General features: G+C 39.1%; 1 protein-coding gene across 3 annotated transcripts in view; it reads right to left on the bottom strand.

Moving 5' to 3' along the window:
- EMC2 (ER membrane protein complex subunit 2) overlaps positions 1 to 18,216 on the bottom strand; it is a 53,593-nt gene that overhangs the window by 11,243 nt on the left and 24,134 nt on the right. For all 3 annotated transcript variants that reach the window (XM_061605148.1, XM_061605162.1, XM_061605154.1), the window contains 4 exons: positions 7,744 to 7,829; positions 7,530 to 7,589; positions 1,616 to 1,697; positions 1,119 to 1,229 (listed from right to left, as the gene is read on the bottom strand). In XM_061605148.1, the coding sequence (XP_061461132.1) occupies positions 1,119 to 1,229; positions 1,616 to 1,697; positions 7,530 to 7,589; positions 7,744 to 7,829 (339 nt within the window). The remainder of the gene's footprint in view (positions 1 to 1,118; positions 1,230 to 1,615; positions 1,698 to 7,529; positions 7,590 to 7,743; positions 7,830 to 18,216) is intronic.

The raw sequence follows: 18,216 nt of genomic DNA, 5'->3' as shown, positions 1-18,216 counted from the left end.
TCACTGAAGTCTTCAGTGGAGTCATTGTGGCTCAGATAAACGGCTCGTATCTACCAGGAGCTGTGCATTCAATATTGTTTGCCCAATTTTATAGAACTCCCTTCCAGATGAGGTCAGACAGGGCCCTCCCTGCTGAACTTCCGGCACCTACTGAAAATATCTGGTGGAAAGTGGAACTTAACTGAATCCTGATTTTATAATTTCAAATGATTTTTATTTTCCTTGTGTTGAGTTTTTTGGACACCACTTAGAGCCTATTGCAATTAAGTGGTATATCAATTCTTGAAATAAGTAAGTAAATAAAAGTGCAAATAAAAGTAAAGTGCATGGCTCTTGCAGTGTATGAGTCTGGGTAGAAATGTTTTGAGTATATACACTCCAAAAGCACTTCTGTCCAATTTCTTCTGGCTTTATTTCACTACCTTCAAGAGTTCTGCTGCAGTCAGAGTTATTCTGTACAGTGTACATAATGACTCCCTATACAGATAAAATTTCAGTGTAACAAAACTGTGCTTACACTATCATATTGCAAGTACGCATATCTATATCATTCTATGCATGCTCACTGTGCACTTCATACAATAAAATAAGGCATGCACACACTCATTATATGCAGTATATGTTCTTTCTGCTCAGAAGAGATATCCAAATACACAGTGCTAGTTCCTGCAAAACCGTAAAGATTAAACACTAGGAATCAAAAACTTCCCAACACTTCTCAGGCCTGTCTTTCTAATGTATCAGTTTTAGGTCTAAATCCTACTGAAACTTCGCAAGAAGCTATAGAACAATTTAATTAATAGGAATTATTGGGCATTTTAATGCTTCAGCTAAACACTTGTATACTTCAAACAGAATACCTAAATTTAATATCTGAATGGCACTAGAACGTGCTTACCTATAATGATAGGGAGAGACAAGATTTATTGATGTTACATAAAATGTTTACTAAAACTAGGGAGAAAATAAGCCAACACCAATTCATACAGAAAAGCTTCTGATACTACTCCTTCACTTCTACTAAGGAGTTCAGCAAATTTATCTCAACTTTACTTTCCTAAATTTAAATATCAAATTAAATAATTTTGGGGGGAGAAATTAAATACCTGCATACTCACCATATAAAGTCCAAATAATGCTCTCATGTTTCTGTTATTCAGTTTCAACGCCTGTGCAAAATATTTTCTTGAAAGCTCAAGGTTTTCAAGCCCTCCTTGGGTATATTTAACCTATTTCAAATGTAAAATTGAAGAACAAGTTTACTTTAACATTCTGAAACGTTATTTCACTTATAATATGCCCCACAAATGGAAACAGAGGATTTTTTCCTCCATAAAGAAAATGGTACCAGACTAATGCAGCTTGAAGTGTGGAATTAAAAAGCAAAAGGGATATTTGGTGCTTAATTTAATCATTAAAAAACACAAGGTCAATTACTGAAAGACAAAAACTTCAGAGTAAAACACCCCACCACCACCAAGTGCAATTAAGGAGGATGCAATTCAATGGTGGAAAAAAGAATATAAGCGGAATCCACAGGAGATAGCTGCACCTTGCCAACTGGCTGCTTGGCAAGGACAACTGCAAGCTACCTAGACTGGTCTGAAATACTCACCTCCGCAAATTGCTGGCAGTATAAGTGGTTGTGGGGGTTAGTCATCATGAGCTCCTCCAAGCAAAAGGCTGCCTTTGCATAACTAAAGAACAAAGCCAGGAAATGACAACTTTATTATTATTGCTAGTACTACCACCGGTACTGCAGTATCAGGAGCACAGCAACGTCAATGTTTCTGTACTAAAAGTTAGTTCAGTTTTATTTTTTACAGAAGAGGAGAAAGCAAAAGCACAGGTAGTCGTGATTCTACTTTCCACTCTTCTGATGTTAACATGCAAAGAGGGACTCACAAACCTCACCCACAGCACAACACACGACTCCAGGGCCCATCTGAAGCTCGTGATTCCACTATACATGAGGTTTATCATCATCATCATCTATTACATTTGTATAGTGCCCCATAGCCGAAGCTCTCTGGGCGGTTTACAACAAGTAAAAACATTAAAAACAAATATACAAATTTAAAAACACTTTTTTAAAAAACATTACAGCAGCGGGGGAGAAAACACTCATGAAACTCATTTGCACATCTACTCCCTCCAACAAAATGCTATGCAAAACTTGCACCAGCTCAAAAAGAACAGTTCTCACACACATGGAACTTTTTCCCCTATGACACTATGCCTTCCAGTGTATAAGGCTGTACGGAGAAATGTCATTATGAACTAGGTTGTGCATAGACACAGCCTGCAGTAATTCCTGTAACTATAGCAGCTGGAAAAGGGACGCACTGCCTGCAAAATTGCTGCCAGCCACATCCATACATAGATGATTCCACAAGAAAGTTTCACAAGTGTGATTTCACCCAGGAACAGTTCAGAGGTGCAGTATAATCTGGAGAAAGAGCAGTTGACCTGCATGCATAAATTAGCCCTAAGCCATGCTTAACTGTAAAATCTTGATGCTTATGTATATTAGAACTGTTTCTAGAGCACCACCAATAAGTGCCTTAAAGAGAAGCATCAGTAGATAGGCAGGAGACTTTAACTTGAAAATGGTTAGATCTCAGCCTGTTTTAGTATCAAGATATAAAGTAAGCACTCTCCCTTAAAACACACATTTATCACTAAACATTTGCACCAGCCCAGCTCTTAAGATCTGTGTCCTTCATTCCCTACGCCTTTGCTAAGACAGAAAGTGACACTCAGACACCATTACACATTACCTCAGCAAATGCATGTTCTGAAACCCACACTTTCCTATTTATTTACTTATTCAGTTTCTAGGTCATTCAAACAATGGTTCCCATAGTTTACACAGAATGACTAAAAACCATCAGAAGTGATATTAAAATTAAAAATGGAGTATAACAATAACAAGACAGACTCACAAAGGCAGAGGTAAGGATCAAAGGACAAAACAAAAAAGCACCACCTTTACTATTAAAAAAAGACTTCAGAATGGCCCTCAAAAGTTCTTTTAAACACAGATGAGGTGGGGGTGCTTCAAGGGAAGGAAATTCAGAAATTTTGGAGCCACCACACTAAAAGCCTTGCTGCTTATTGAAGACAGCCTAATGTCAGTAACCACCAATATTCACAGTAAGGTTTTTTTTCCTGGATCTTAATGTTGGGAGGCGGGGGAGGAAGGAACAAGAAAATGGAAAGGCAGTGTGCTTAACCTCTTCTGGAAGCTAGGTCCACTACTCTGTCACTGACAGACATACAGCTCCAAAGCTGTGGCGAAGATTAAATGATGGAGGAGGATATAGCTTAAAAGCTGTAATATCTTGAGCTTAGACAAGATGTTAAATGGAAGGGTTTTTTAAAACTGAATTTGATTATGCCTTCAATTCTCTCATCAAGAGAACTTGAAATTGAAAATAAGAAACCCAGTGGAAAAAGGAAGAAATATCCTTATTAATATGCAATCACACCCCAGTTAAAAGGGCAAGAATTCACATGCAAATTATGCCTATTAAGTGGATAATTAATCAAGTGAACGAAGGGTAGCCAACTTTTTTTCCTAACCAGGTTTCTGTGTCTTTAATGAGTTTGCCGACTTATACTGGCTGCCGCTATTTCTCTGCCTATAACCACCTGTTCATTAGCAGCAGATCACGTTGATTCCCATGCCCCACAGTAACTCTGGCTGATTTCTGCACATTATATGGTTGTTAAAGGTACAGGAACAGGCCCAGTTAGGGATCTGTGGTTCAGTTGGCAAGCCTAGCCTTTAAACATTGAAATGAGGAAATTCAGCAGGCATACACAGTCACACCTTAAATCTCATCCCCCCCTTTTTTTCTTGAAGGCTGTCCTATGCCTCCAAAAGCTGCCCATCATAGATTCAGCCACTGTGCACCTCAGAGATATTTTCCTCTTCCCCCATCCAATGCCTCTCAAACGATTTTTACCTATCTCCGGTCATTTCTTCTCTCCATCTCCTTTCACACCTAACATCTAACCTATTGATCTGTAAACCTTTCGAGGATGAGGTCTGGTTTGTAAGAATCTTGCCTGGCAACATCAAGCTTTTATACTTCCAGAAGTTAAGATTGGCCAGAAACTATTCTCTAGTAACAGCAGAATAAAAAAGTCCATTATCTAACACTGGCCAGAAAAATGCCTTTTTAATAAAATTTGCAAATATGTTGCATTACTATTCGACAAAAACACATATTAGATGTTTCTTATACATTCTACCCCAAACTCAGCATGTACCACCCTCAAACTTACTTCTCCTACACAGCCAAGTTTCAAAAGCAGTATGTTGAACCATTTTTTAACTATAAGGCTGTAAAGCCTATTTCTCACCCCGAATTCTCATTATAATTGTGAAATGTGATTCACTCAAGTCACCCTTAACACAGGGCCACAAATGTGGCCCTATAAATCTTTACTCCTCATACTGGTCTCTGAAGGATTCCTACACAAGACAGTAGAATCCTATGCATGCTGTTACGACTACTCGGCTAACAATCCCCATTTTGGTTCAAGTGGAAGGAAGTCCTCATTTCTCCAGTACTAATCCCTAGTAAGTGTGTTTAGCATTGCAGACTAAAAGGGGTATCAAAACATGGTTCAAATTGTATTGTAAACTTTTTTTAGCCTCTAATTTTATATAAACTCTCTCAGATATTAATCTCTCACTTATACAGTGCTATTTCTGCCTGTTAGGTGAGATGGCTTGTATCTTTAAACTTTTGCAGAGTGCTTAGTTTTAACACTCTCTTCTGGTCTGTGACTGTAATAAATGATTCATTCATTCAGTTTTAACACTATGAAACAATTCAATAAAATTGTAATGCATACAAGAAACTGAACAAATTAATCTGTCTTTATTAAATCATGGGAAATTTGGAAATCTTTCTATGACTGAGTATGTTGTCCATTACAGTACCTTCTATTTTACTACAGAAACTGAGTGGGGTTTTTTTTAGCTATTAAGGCAGCATAGCAAGAAGAAAAAAAGAGTATTATCAACCAGTGAATACTCCTGTGAATAAGTCTTATGTAATCATATTGTTTATGCATATAAAACGTCTGTAGACCTACTGCTACCTCTTCCATCTCATGGCCTTTTGGCCTGGGGGATTGATCTGAACCAGGGTAGCCCACATGGTGCCCTCCAGATGTTGTCAGACTGCAACTCCCATAACTTCATTTGACAGGCTCTGTAGTTGGCCCTCAAAAAAGGATCCCCAGGGTCAAGTAGATACATGTAGTAGAAGGCATCCTTTCAGGTACACTGGTCTCAACTCATTAAGGGCTTTATAGGTTAAAACCAGCACTTTTAATTGAGACTGAATATGGGCTGGGAGCACGTGCAGCTGGTAAAGCACTGCCATAAAATGAGTAAATCTTCCAGTCTGAGCTAACAGTCTTGGAACCCTATGTTGGATCAGCTGTGGTTTCCAGATAATTTTCAAAGGCTATCTACATGCAAAGCATTGAAATAGTCCAGGAACATAATCCAGAACCTTTGTTCATGCAGCCCACATCTTCTGACACCCTAGAATGACATATTCTTAGCAACAGGGGAGTCAATAATGAATAGATTTGTCCTTGGCACCTTATCTATAGCTAGGATACATTGACCAAGATCACTTAAAGGCAAAGGCCACAATCAAGCACAGAGTTAGGTGTGCTTGAATCCATTTAAAATCAATGGGCTTAAGCACGTTTTACTCTTTGCTGAATTATAGCTTAACCACCTAGATCTTTCTAGAAGCAAGGCTTGATAATTACAAGGCAAAATAGTATTTTCCCTAAGATGTGAAGTGCCCATGCCCTTTTATGTAAAGCAGTGGTGGGCAACCTGCAGTCCATGGACAAATTTCAAGGAAGGAGGTGGAGGTGGCAGAATGCAAAACAACAGGCAGTGTCATAAAGGGAAAGGATTGGCTCTGGGCCCACCCGCTGCCAGTATTCAGCCCAACAGATTGTGTCTAAGGGAATGTGGCCCTCAACAGAAAAAAAGGTTGCCCATCCCTAGTTTGTGATAAATATTCATAACTCACCAAAATAGTACGTTTGATCCAAGTAAAATACAACATTCTAAATAAACTGTATATAGATTTCAATTTGCTTGCATTCAGCTCATATTTCATTTTGAACCACATTATTTTTAAAAATATATTTAATAAGACATTTTATAAAACCAATAAAATATAATTTAAATGAGGGAGGAAGCTACCACTAATTTTATCTACCCTGCCTTTTGCCCCCCTTATTTACAAACTTTACACCCCTACACTTGCCACCAGAGGATAAAACTTCATGCTTCTGACAAAGTGGATTTTAGTCCAGGAAAATGTGTGCCATAATAAAATTGTCAGACTTTAAAGTGGTACAAGGGTCTTTTGATCTCCCGATAAACAAATTAACATGGCCACTATATATTTTTGTGACCCTTATTTAAATGGTAAGGGTGGTATCCTACAATGTCATACTCAGTAGACCCACTGAAATCAATCAATTACTTACTTGCCCTTTGTTTCAGTAGGTCTACTCTGAGTATGTCTTACATCGGAAACCACTCTAAGTTGATTTTAAAGTAACTATTGCATAAATACATATTTTCATATATGGCTATTTGTTGGAGGACTATTTTGACACACACTGGAAATCGGGACACTAAAATTATTTATTAAATGCTATGATCAAAAAGAGCTCGTGTTATTTCTTCTCTGTGAGAAACAGAGCTGATTTTTGTAACCCAACAGGAATGATTGCCTTTTCTCCTCAGGATTTCATTATTTTCCTATTCTCTGAAAAGCAAGGAAGGAAATAACATAGTACAATTTAGGCGTGGACTGAAAAAATAAAGACAGCAGAGAAAACCACAATAATTTGCTTTGGAATGAAGGTCAGAATTAATGCCGTGATATTACAAAACCTGAACTAAGGCTTTGAGCTAATCCACTCTCACTGGGATTTCCTCTTGTCACTAAAGCAATGAAAAGCTAACAAAACATGAAATATCCAATAAGAAAGTTCCTACAACACTCAACATACTTGACTGCATGGTGTCTTTTACCCAGGAGACCAAACTCTCAGATTTTAAAGAAAGCATTAGAGTAGGTTTTCAAACCATGTTAGCATGTCTCCTGAGAACTCCTAAACCTTAAATGCAAGTTCACGCTTGCCACTTCTAAAACGTAGAGGATTTTTATTTGCACCTAGCAAAACAAATTAAGTAATGCTGCCAACCTGTCTGCTCAACCTATGTTTAAATATTTTTCCCACTGACAAGTAGGTGAAATTTATTCCAATCACCATGAGAAACACATGCACACAACCTTCTATCGTTTAAATAAAAAATAAAGGGATTTGACAGTAAGAAAAGAATGCTTATATGTATATTGCTTGTCCTACTAAAACGAAATTGTGTTTTCCAACAAATGCCTTAAGAAAACAGTTTCTTCCTCACATGTAAAAAACCCTTGAAAGAGGCTCCACAAATAACTTACTCGTGTTCATTGATGTAAAGTTCTGCAAGTTCATGCCAGGCTTCTTGGTCACCAACAAATCTAACCAAAGCAAGGAAACAAAACAAAACATGAAGGATTCTGTAAAACGAACAGCATGGAAGGAAAAGTAGTAAATCAAATGTAAATTCCATTTTAATTAAAAAAGATTTATCAGACTAGCAAAACACAATCCGTATTCTTATAAAACACTCACTGTTCCAGATACTCATTCAACTCTCGGATGGCTTCTGCATTTTTCCCCTGGGCTTTTCGAATGGCAATCTTACGCTTTCTTGCTGCCTACAGGTTGACATTAACAGAAGATTATGTGCTCATAATTTCCCGGGTTTCTGGGAAGCAGGCAATCTGACTGTGCAAATTATTATCTCAATGCCAGAGAAATTCTACTGCAGAGCAACTGCTTCGCTGGAATTTATAAATATACCCTATGACATCCTACAGAGAGGTTTAAAAACTCTTCTTTCCATCACATTGTGTGGGTTTTACTTTTCATGTGCAAGCTGTATGGATCATTTCAGCCAAATAAGCGACTGTCCACATTCTAATAATTACAAAGCAGCAGGAGATGCTAATCTTTATCCAGCCCAAACTCCACCGATCTATCATTCATGTGCTCGCATCTCAGGGATAGCCAGTCACTGGAGATTACAAAGCTATACTGTGACATTTCACCAGAACTTTCCCCGGGTTTCCAAAAACTTCTGTTTCAAGTAGTATTACACAACTCTCAAAATAGATGTCTGGGTTTGCTGCAACAGCCTATGCATGTGGCAGTGACCGCACAAACGACAGGCAATACTGTATGATGTATTTCTGACAGTGTAAGAGTCTTGAAAAGTTCAGTTTCCTAACACAGCTATTTCAGCTTCATGTTATCTGGTGTTTCATCAAATTAACAACTTCGTAACAGAAAAACAGATAAAAAGTCACAGCTGAAGAACTTTAGTCCGGGAGTGTAAACTATCACATAGATTACTGAGCCAACTGATCCTTTTTTAAAAAACTTATTTCACTTGCAGCAACAGACCTGACAGTTCATAACCATGAGACGGGTTCTTTCTTTCCATCTCTGAATGCCATTCCTTCAGAAACAAACAAGGAGGGCCTCCTCAAATGGTTTGAAATTAGACTTTCCAGTGGCTGCTGCTCTATTTGTAAACCACAGTATTCCCACACAACAGAAGCCATTCAGACCCCTAAGCCTCCTACTAATGGAAACATTATACCCATTTCTAGAGCACATGCATAAACTGATCATTATCTTGCACTAACTCCTAGCAGACATTTGATCACATCAGAGGACTGCAAAGTTTGGTGAGTTTTAAGGTCACCTGTATTAAGCAGTGGATGGAATTCCTTGCACTACAGCCCAGCAACTTTCTTCAGCTTCAGGTATATTAATTGTTCAACCCCTCTTCTTTTAGGGTTCAATATACATCATTCTTTTTAAACCCAAACCCAAAATATGGAGTTTTGATAAGTTTGTGAAACACTACTGATAGATAATATTTTAATGATATTGTCAATTTACCGTTCCAATACTGAAAGACTATATTCTGTTCTGAAATGGGTTTTTCTTTGAAACTTTATGGAAATCTGGACTTGGTTATAACTTTAAAAAATCCTCCTTGGACTTGGCCAACTGACTTCCATATCACTATTTCCATCAGCCCACAACATCTCCATCACCAGTTTGAAGAAACTCCACAACAGTCAGGCATTTATAACACTGTTCTCTAAATATGTGACACCATTCATCTCTTTTAATGATCCAGGAGGGGTCATAACCCCAAAAGTCCTGAGCTCTGACTGGTGATAGGTTTACTACCAGTAAGAGACTTGAAATGATTTGTGCCCCATCCTCTGGCACTATCCAACGTCCCTTACAGAATGATGGGTATCCTTTAGTTGTAGAAATGTGGTACTGACTGGCAGATTTAGATAGTCATAGCTACTTCATACATTGCAATTTACAACAGGAAAACTAACTGCTGGGTTAGAGAAGGCATCTATGAAGTCTGATGAAGACGACACAGTTTTTGTACAACACATTTACTTGCAGAAAATGCATTCTAGTGTTTCTATCTTCCTATATAATAAAAATGTAAGCTACCATTCCATCACACATGATATCAGGGGTGGAGCATGTGATGTTCCTATATATTAGTGTATATATGGTAAGTGCTGGTTGTTTAGAGTATACATGGTAAGTAGTGAAAGAGGAGGGGGAGTGAATGGGCAATAGAATGCTTGATGATTGGCTGAATGTTTAAAATGGCTGACAGTATAAATGAAAGGATGACAGGTAAATCTGGGTGAATGTGAGGTGGTGAATTGTGGAATCTGGGGGGAGAAGAGAAAGAGTGGATTGCTTGGTGGGGTTTGAGAGAGTTGTTTGCCAGGAGAGAGTGAAGAAGGAGGGAGGTGGAGTTCGGATTAGTATTGAGTAAAACCATATGCTTATGTGCCTTAAGAAGAAATCTTGTTAATCTTGTTAGCTTTGTTATCTTTAATAAATACTTAATTTGGTTTACCAAAGGCCTGATCCTTGGCTGGGGTTTCACAGACCAGAAGGGAGGGTAAGGTAATGACCAAGGCTGAAGGGGAACTGTAACAAATGGTGGCAGCGGTGAAGAGAATAACAATACCAGTATTCAGAGTCTCTGGGAATACTAGTATTGGGACGTTACTGGAGGTTGCCTAGCAGGGGGATCTGTTGAGATCTGTGCTAGAGCGGGGAGAAAAACCATAAGAGAGTGCGGTCCGGACTGGTGGAGTCCCTGGTGGTGCCTAGAGACAGGCAGTAACCACGCGCAGGTAGGAACCTGACAGGGAGAGCCAGGGAAGGACGCCTCACAGGGCACAGCAGCAAAGATGGCTGACTGGGTGGGCGGCAGGTCAGCGAGAGGCTGGGTTGGCAGCAGCCACCTTGGTGGGTGGCCGATGGTGATGGTGGGCAGCAGCAGTAGCTGAACATCAAAGGCAAGTGAGTTGGGTTGCGTTGGAGAGTGTGGGTGCTGGGGGCGCAGTGGGGAAGGGGTAGCTGTTTGTGAATGCCTGTGTGTTTATGTGTATGACCCCCTGTGTGCTTGGGGGCATTCAGGGTGTGTGTATATGTTTGGTGGTGGGGGAGTGAAGCAAGCAGGAGGGCTCTGCCCCCTAGTATTATAATACGCAGAAATTGGCAGTGTTTGGACATCATGATAAACCATAGTTGATCATGCATAAGCCAACTGTACCCACTTTGCTCCTTCCCACGAGCGCTGAGGAAAAACAATCCAAAATCTCTTGCATAATGTTATGTCTGAACTTATTGCCAATGTTTGCTCTTGGCTTACTGATTGTGGTTTGAAGTATGGGCTTTTTATCCTATTCCAATTGAATGATATTTTAGGCAAAACTATTTGAAATAGTTAAGATGATCTTTAGGTGATGTGACATACTAAGTAGTCTTGGTCCAGTCTCAACCACCTATGCCCTTTTTAGACAAAGTGGCTACTGTTAACTGAAGCTTTACATTAACTTCTGACTTGCAGAAATTCTTGTGATGACCAAACCTGTCTATCATCTAACCATTCCAACAGAAATGATTTACACTTTATGAAATTTCTTCCCTTAGGTTTTGCATTAAATGCGGAACAATATCCATTAAAAGTAACCAGAAGATCCATTCGATACAAAGGAAACCAATTTGTCTATGTACTGTAGCAGACGTATGGAATTGCAAACAGTTCATACTAAGCAGCTCTCCTCTAACATTATTCTTCACTAGATGGGTAGGAGAGTGAGAAAATGATTCACTTCAAAAGTTAGGCTGCTGTATCTATAAAAGTATTTGGAATTCTTCTCAAAACAAGAGATTCTTGAGAACTAGCCTGACATACAAGAGGATCCCCCCACTCTCCTTTTCATTCAAAATGTACTGGAGGACCTGGTCAAAACATGAATGCAACCAGATCCGTTTTGCTTGACCATGCAGAACTGGGGACATAGAGTTTCCCCCTATCCATTTCCCAGCGTTTAGAACAAAACCCTACAGAGATTACTGGCTGGCTCTGTAAAGTCATCATTCTTAATGGAAAGATATAGGTCATCATAAAGAAACACTTATGCTATAATTAGTATCAAATGAGCCAAGGTGCTTTAGTATATCCCATATGTCTTTATTAAACAATGAATCACTCCAAAGTATTTCTTTTAAAAAGGCCAATAATCCCCCATTTGGCTCAAGAACTAATCCTCCATTTGTCATGATTTTTTAAAAATTAGCATTAGGTAGACTCAAAGCAAAGTGAGGATTTGAACATATGTCAAGTTCTGCATTTGATTAACAAGAGAGAATGACACTAAATTTGGAAAGAGCTTTTACTAGAAGAGTTTGAAGGTGGTAACTTTCATGAAAAGGAACCTTGGTACATTTTGGATCCAACTTTTGAAAAAATTCAAAAAATTCTGGCTCTCTGAAATGTTAAAGAAGTTATTATGGCAGGACTGGGCAATTTTTGGCCTCAGGGCTGCACAATCTCATAGCAAACCAGGGAACTCCAAGGGACACATGCCAAAAGTAGGTGTGACCTCTTTCTCACATGAGTAGTAGGTTATACTTTATTCTAGGTAGTGATTTTATAGCATAGTTAAGAAATTGCTGTGGGCACCACAAACATCAATTTACCAGGAAAAAAAACTGGTGGTCATCAGACCCTGTCCCCTTCCACCCAAAAGGTGGAAAAAAACCATAAAGGACAAAAAAAGAGCTGACAACAATATCAGGCAATATCTCCCCCCAAAGAAAAAAAAGCCAAAACACCTCAATTAAAAATATATATTAAAGATTAGAAGGGCCAAGGGGCCTTGGCAAGCATGGGGTGTATGTGTGTCTGAGGGTGCTGTAGAGCCCACAGGTGCCAAGCTGGGAATGCCAGATCTAGATCATACTGTAGATAACATTTCAAAAAGTCATTTCTAACCTTGACTGCAATTCAAACATAAAACTTTCTTCTGTCTAGCAGCAACCAGGTCCTATTAGTTCACAAGGCCTAGGAAGAGAATTGTCCTGTCAAACAGTTGCTTTCTTTCAAATGTGAAGGAAGTTCAGCCAGAAATGAAGTTAAGCCCACATGCTGCAGATCAGGAGACTGAGTGCACAGAAAAAAGTGGTAAGCATTTAAAGAGACACTTGAGCCACACAGGTTTAACAATTCAGGAAGGATGGGGGCTCTGTTTTCAGTACCTATCAATGAGCATCTACACTGTGACCAACCTTTGAAATAAGGCAATGAAGTTCAAAGGAACAATCAAATTCAAAAACAATAGCTGAAAGACATTTTATTAAATGTTTATTTACACCAGGATACAACACTGAAGACTAATATGCATACATAATCTAACATAACATGTATTTGACTTCAGACTATTAGATTACCACACATGCCATCCCCTATTTTCAAAGTCCTCTGCAAAAAGTACTTTCATAGAGCACTGTCATTAATTGAGACACGAAGACTTAATCTTTTGTTTTACAAGACTTTTTTTATCTGTTCTCCTTGCTTTGTCAGAGAAACAAAGCACAGAACTTGAAAGAGTATGATCTCCTTTCATCCAAAACCTTATTATGCTTTCTTAATTATAACTCTACGTTCTACAAGTACCTCTTCTTTACATGTAAACAGCAAAAATGAGGTTGAGAACAATGAATCTGCAGAACACTGAAAAGCACAACCAAGACCTGAAAACTTAGCTTCCCCATTTACTAAAATTATTAGCATGTCAGAAACCCAGTATATAGCTTAAAAAACTGAAAGCAAGCACTATATATCACACACATACACTGCATATTTTGTTATATTTGTTTTTATCTTTTGCTAAAAGATGAAAACTGAAATTCTATCTTAAACATTTTTAAAGGTCATCTTTTTATTAGTAGAAAATAGAAGGTAAAACTTAAGCATGATTTCATATTCTTGTATCCTGATTGATACACAATAAGAATGAAAGATTTTCTCTGCAACCAAAATGATCTGAAACTTTTCAAAGAGGTAGCAAGCCTGTGGTTCTGAAACAATGATTTGTTTTCAGAAGTTTGAAATCTGTAAGGCTGGCAGAGATGGGAGACCAAATACAGCACTCATTTCCTCTCATTCACTCACTCACCCATGATACAATTCACTTTCATAACCCAACTTCATCTGCTTTCTTCCTGTAACTCAGAATTACTTTCTGGAGAATACTCTCAATGCAGTGAAGTTTCAAAGTGGAAATCTATGAGACACAAAGACCTTGGAGAAGGAGATGAATTCCTTTCCAAGGATTCAACTGGTTGAGCCTAATGGAGTATAACAGAACCTGGCCATACATAAGACACACTGCTCAGAACTGCTTTTTACCACACATCAAATCTACATGGCTCTTACATAGCACCTGGATTATGACTTTCAAGTGTCCCATTTTTAATTTAGAGTTTAAGTGACCCTTTTATATTAATCAAAAAACTGATCTACTTTAACAGCTCTTTACAAATATTAAAATATTTGCCCCATCTTTATTCCATAGCTGCAGGATGTAATAATGACTGGCACTAAGATGCACTTTTCTATTACATAAGCTAGAGTTTACAACTCTCTGTACCCTGATGGAAAAAGCTGTTGGATATTAAAGTTGTTTTTAATCCTTGTGCAGCCCCTATCTTTCCTGTTTGAAACTGTCAGCTCCTGCAATGCATGATTTTTACATGACTTATGTGAACAAAAGTCTATGTTTCACTTGCCAAACAAGAGAAAATGTTTAATATATCTAAGCAACTCCATGTGTCAGCACACCAGAAGAGACTGCTTTAAACTCAAGTTAGTGCCAAGACAAACTCAGCAATAGTTTCAGTTTAAAACCATGAAGCATTTATTTTCCTACAGCAGCCATATGTGCACATGGAAATAATTAACAGGTAGATGACATATAAACAACTCCAATACCTGACAATTTATCAAAACTTTCTACTTAACCTTCATTTTTAGCATACAAAAATCAAACTAACCAGTAACTGAAGAAATGGCATTTGCTTAGTATTGCCCCAATTTTAAGAAGTGTAAGAAATGCAAGTAATCAGCTGTTCTAATATTTCAATATGTAATGGTACCCTTTTCAGAATTACTGTCTGGCAAACCTGATGCTTTTAGAAACAGTAGGATTCATAAGCAACAGAAAGAATATATAAGTACAAAGAAAGTACAAAGAGAAAACATTTCAAAAATGTTTCCAGAAAGTATTATTTCTTATTTATTTATTGGAGGCTGCATTGCCTGTTACATTTTAGAATATGTAAAAAGCAATTTCTACAATCCTGTACCCTTCATGTGTATGAACTTTCCATATCTTTCTGTGCATTCAAAAAGCATAACCTCTTACAAAGCAACCAGTATAATACATTATTTCATATTAAACCATTTAATCTGTTTAGTTGCTTTTTTTAATCTGGTTCCAAAATGACAACTACTCATATCAAGAATGCACAGAGTAGAGCTTTGATGTCCCACATGAAGTTTTGGTTTTTAGCAGAATTACTACTTTTGGTCCACAAAGTTCAGGTGGACTTGTTTTTAAAAGGTAAAACTGTCTGCAGTTTGGACCATTTAAGAACATAAGAACATAAGAAGAGCCTGCTGGATCAGGCCAGTGGCCCATCTAGTCCAGCATCCTGTTCTCACAGTGGCCAACCAGGTGCCTGGGGGAAGCCCGCAAGCAGGACCCGAGTGCAAGAACACTCTCCCCTCCTGAGGCTTCCGGCAACTGGTTTTCAGAAGCATGCTGCCTCTGACTAGGGTGGCAGAGCACAGCCATCATGGCTAGTAGCCATTGATAGCCCTGTCCTCCATAAATTTGTCTAATCTTCTTTTAAAGCCATCCAAGCTGGTGGCCATTACTGCATCTTGTGGGAGCAAATTCCATAGTTTAACTATGCGCTGAGTAAAGAAGTACTTCCTTTTGTCTGTCCTGAATCTTCCAACATTCAGCTTCTTTGAATGTCCACGAGTTCTAGTATTATGAGAGAGGGAGAAGAACTTTTCTCTATCCACTTTCTCAAGGCCATGCATAATTTTATACACTTCTATCATGTCTCCTCTGACCCGCCTTTTCTCTAAACTAAAAAGCCCCAAATGCTGCAACCTTTCCTCGTAAGGGAGTCGCTCCATCCCCTTGATCATTCTGGTTGCCCTCTTCTGAACCTTTTCCAACTCTATAATATCCTTTTTGAGATGAGGCGACCAGAACTGTACACGGTATTCCAAATGCGGCCGCACCATAGATTTATACAACGGCATTATGATATCGGCTGTTTTATTTTCAATACCTTTCCTAATGATCCCTAGCATGGAATTTGCCTTTTTCACAGCTGCCGCACACTGGGTCGACATTTTCATTGTGGTGTCCACTACAACCCCGAGGTCTCTCTCCTGGTCGGTCACCGCCAGTTCAGACCCCATGAGCGTATATGTGAAATTAAGATTTTTTGCTCCAATATGCATAATTTTACACTTCTTTATATTGAATTGCATTTGCCATTTTTCCGCCCATTCACTCAGTTTGGAGAGGTCTTTTTGGAGCTCTTCGCAATCCCTTTTTGTTTTAACAACCCTGAACAATTTAGTGTCGTCAGCAAACTTGGCCACTTCACTGCTCACTCCTAATTCTAGGTCATTAATGAACAAGTTGAAAAGTACAGGTCCCAATACCGATCCTTGAGGGACTCCACTTTCTACAGACCTCTATTGGGAGAACTGTCCGTTTATTCCTACTCTCTGCTTTCTGCTTCTTAACCAATTCCTTATCCACAAGAGGACCTCTCCTCTTATTCCATGACTGCTAAGCTTCCTCAGAAGCCTTTGGTGAGGTACCCTGTCAAACGCTTTTTGAAAGTCTAAGTACACTATGTCCACTGGATCACCTCTATCTATATGCTTCTTGACACTCTCAAAGAATTCTAATAGGTTACTGAGACAGGACTTTCCCTTGCAGAAGCCATGCTGGCTCTGCTTCAGCAAGGCTTGTTCTTCTATGTGCTTGGTTAATCTAGCTTTAATAATACTTTCTACCAGTTTTCCAGGGACAGAAGTTAAGCTAACTGGCCTGTAATTTCCGGGATCCCCTCTGGATCCCTTTTTGAAGATTGGTGTTACATTTGCCACTTTTCAGTCCTCAGGCACAGAGGAGGACCCGAGGGACAAGTTACATATTTTAGTTAGCAGATCAGCAATTTCACCTTTGAGTTCTTTGAGACCTCTCAGGTGGATGCCATCCGGGCCCGGTGATTTGTCAGTTTTTATATTATCCATTAAGCTTAGAACTTCCTCTCTCGTTACCACTATTTGTCTTAGTTCCTCAGAATCCCTTCCTGCAAATGTTAGTTCAGGTTCAGGGATCTGCCCTATATCTTCCACTGTGAAGACAGATGCAACGAATTCATTTAGCTTCTCTGCAATCTCCTTATTGTTCTTTAGTACACCTTTGACTCCCTTATCATCCAAGGGTCCAATTGTCTCCCTAGATGGTCTCCTGCTTTGAATGTATTTATAGAATTTTTTGTTGTTGGTTTTTATGTTCTTAGCAATGTGCTCCTCAAATTCTTTTTTAGCATCCCTTATTGTTTTCTTGCATTTCTTTTGCCAGAGTTTGTGTTCTTTTTTATTTTCTTCATTTGGACAAGACTTCCATTTTCTGAAGGAAGACTTTTTGCCTCTAAGAGCTTCCTTGACTTTGCTCGTTAACCATGCTGGCATCTTCTTGGCCCTGGCGGTACCTTTTCTGATCTGCGGTATGCACTCCAGTTGAGCATCTAATATAGTGTTTTTAAACAACTTCCAAGCATTTTCGAGTGATGTGACCCTCTGGACTTTGTTTTTCAGCTTTCTTTTTACCAATCCCCTCATTTTTGTGAAGTTTCCTCTTTTGAAGTCAAATGTGACCGTGTTGGATTTTCTTGGCAATTGGCCAGTTACATGTATGTTTAATTTAATAGCACTGTGGTCACTGCTCCCAATCGGTTCAGCAACACTTACATCTCGCACCAGGTCCCGGTCCCCACTGAGGATTAAGTCCAGGGTTGCCGTCCCTCTGGTCGGTTCCATGACCAACTGGTCTAGGGAATAGTCATTTAGAATATCTAGAAACTTTGCTTCTTTGTCATGACTGGAACACATATGCAGCCAGTCTATGTCCGGGTAGATGAAGTCACCCATTACTACCACATTTCCTAGTTTGGATGCTTCCTCAATTTCATATCTCATCTCAAGGTCTCCCTGAGCATTTTGATCAGGGGGACGATAGATCGTTCCCAGTATTAAGTCCCTCCTGGGGCACGGTATCACCACCCACAACGATTCTGTGGAGGAGTCTGCCTCTTTTGGGGTTTCGAGCTTGCTGGATTCAATGCCTTCTTTCACGTATAGAGCGACTCCGCCACCAATACGTCCTTCCCTGTCCTTCCGATATAGTTTATATCCAGGGATAACCATATCCCACTGTTTTTCTCCATTCCACCAGGTCTCTGTTATGCTCACTATATCAATGCTCTTCTCTAAGACCAAGCACTCCAGTTCTCCCATCTTGGTTCGGAGGCTCCTAGCATTAGCGTACAGGCACTTGTAAGCAGTGTCTCTCTTCAAGTGTCTTTGGCACT

Source organism: Rhineura floridana, chromosome 1 (genome assembly GCF_030035675.1).
Source record: "Rhineura floridana isolate rRhiFlo1 chromosome 1, rRhiFlo1.hap2, whole genome shotgun sequence".
Classification (NCBI taxonomy): Eukaryota; Metazoa; Chordata; class Lepidosauria; order Squamata; family Rhineuridae; genus Rhineura; species Rhineura floridana.
The sequence above is the reverse complement of the archived record's forward strand: the minus strand, read 5'-3'. Positions and strand labels throughout refer to the sequence as shown.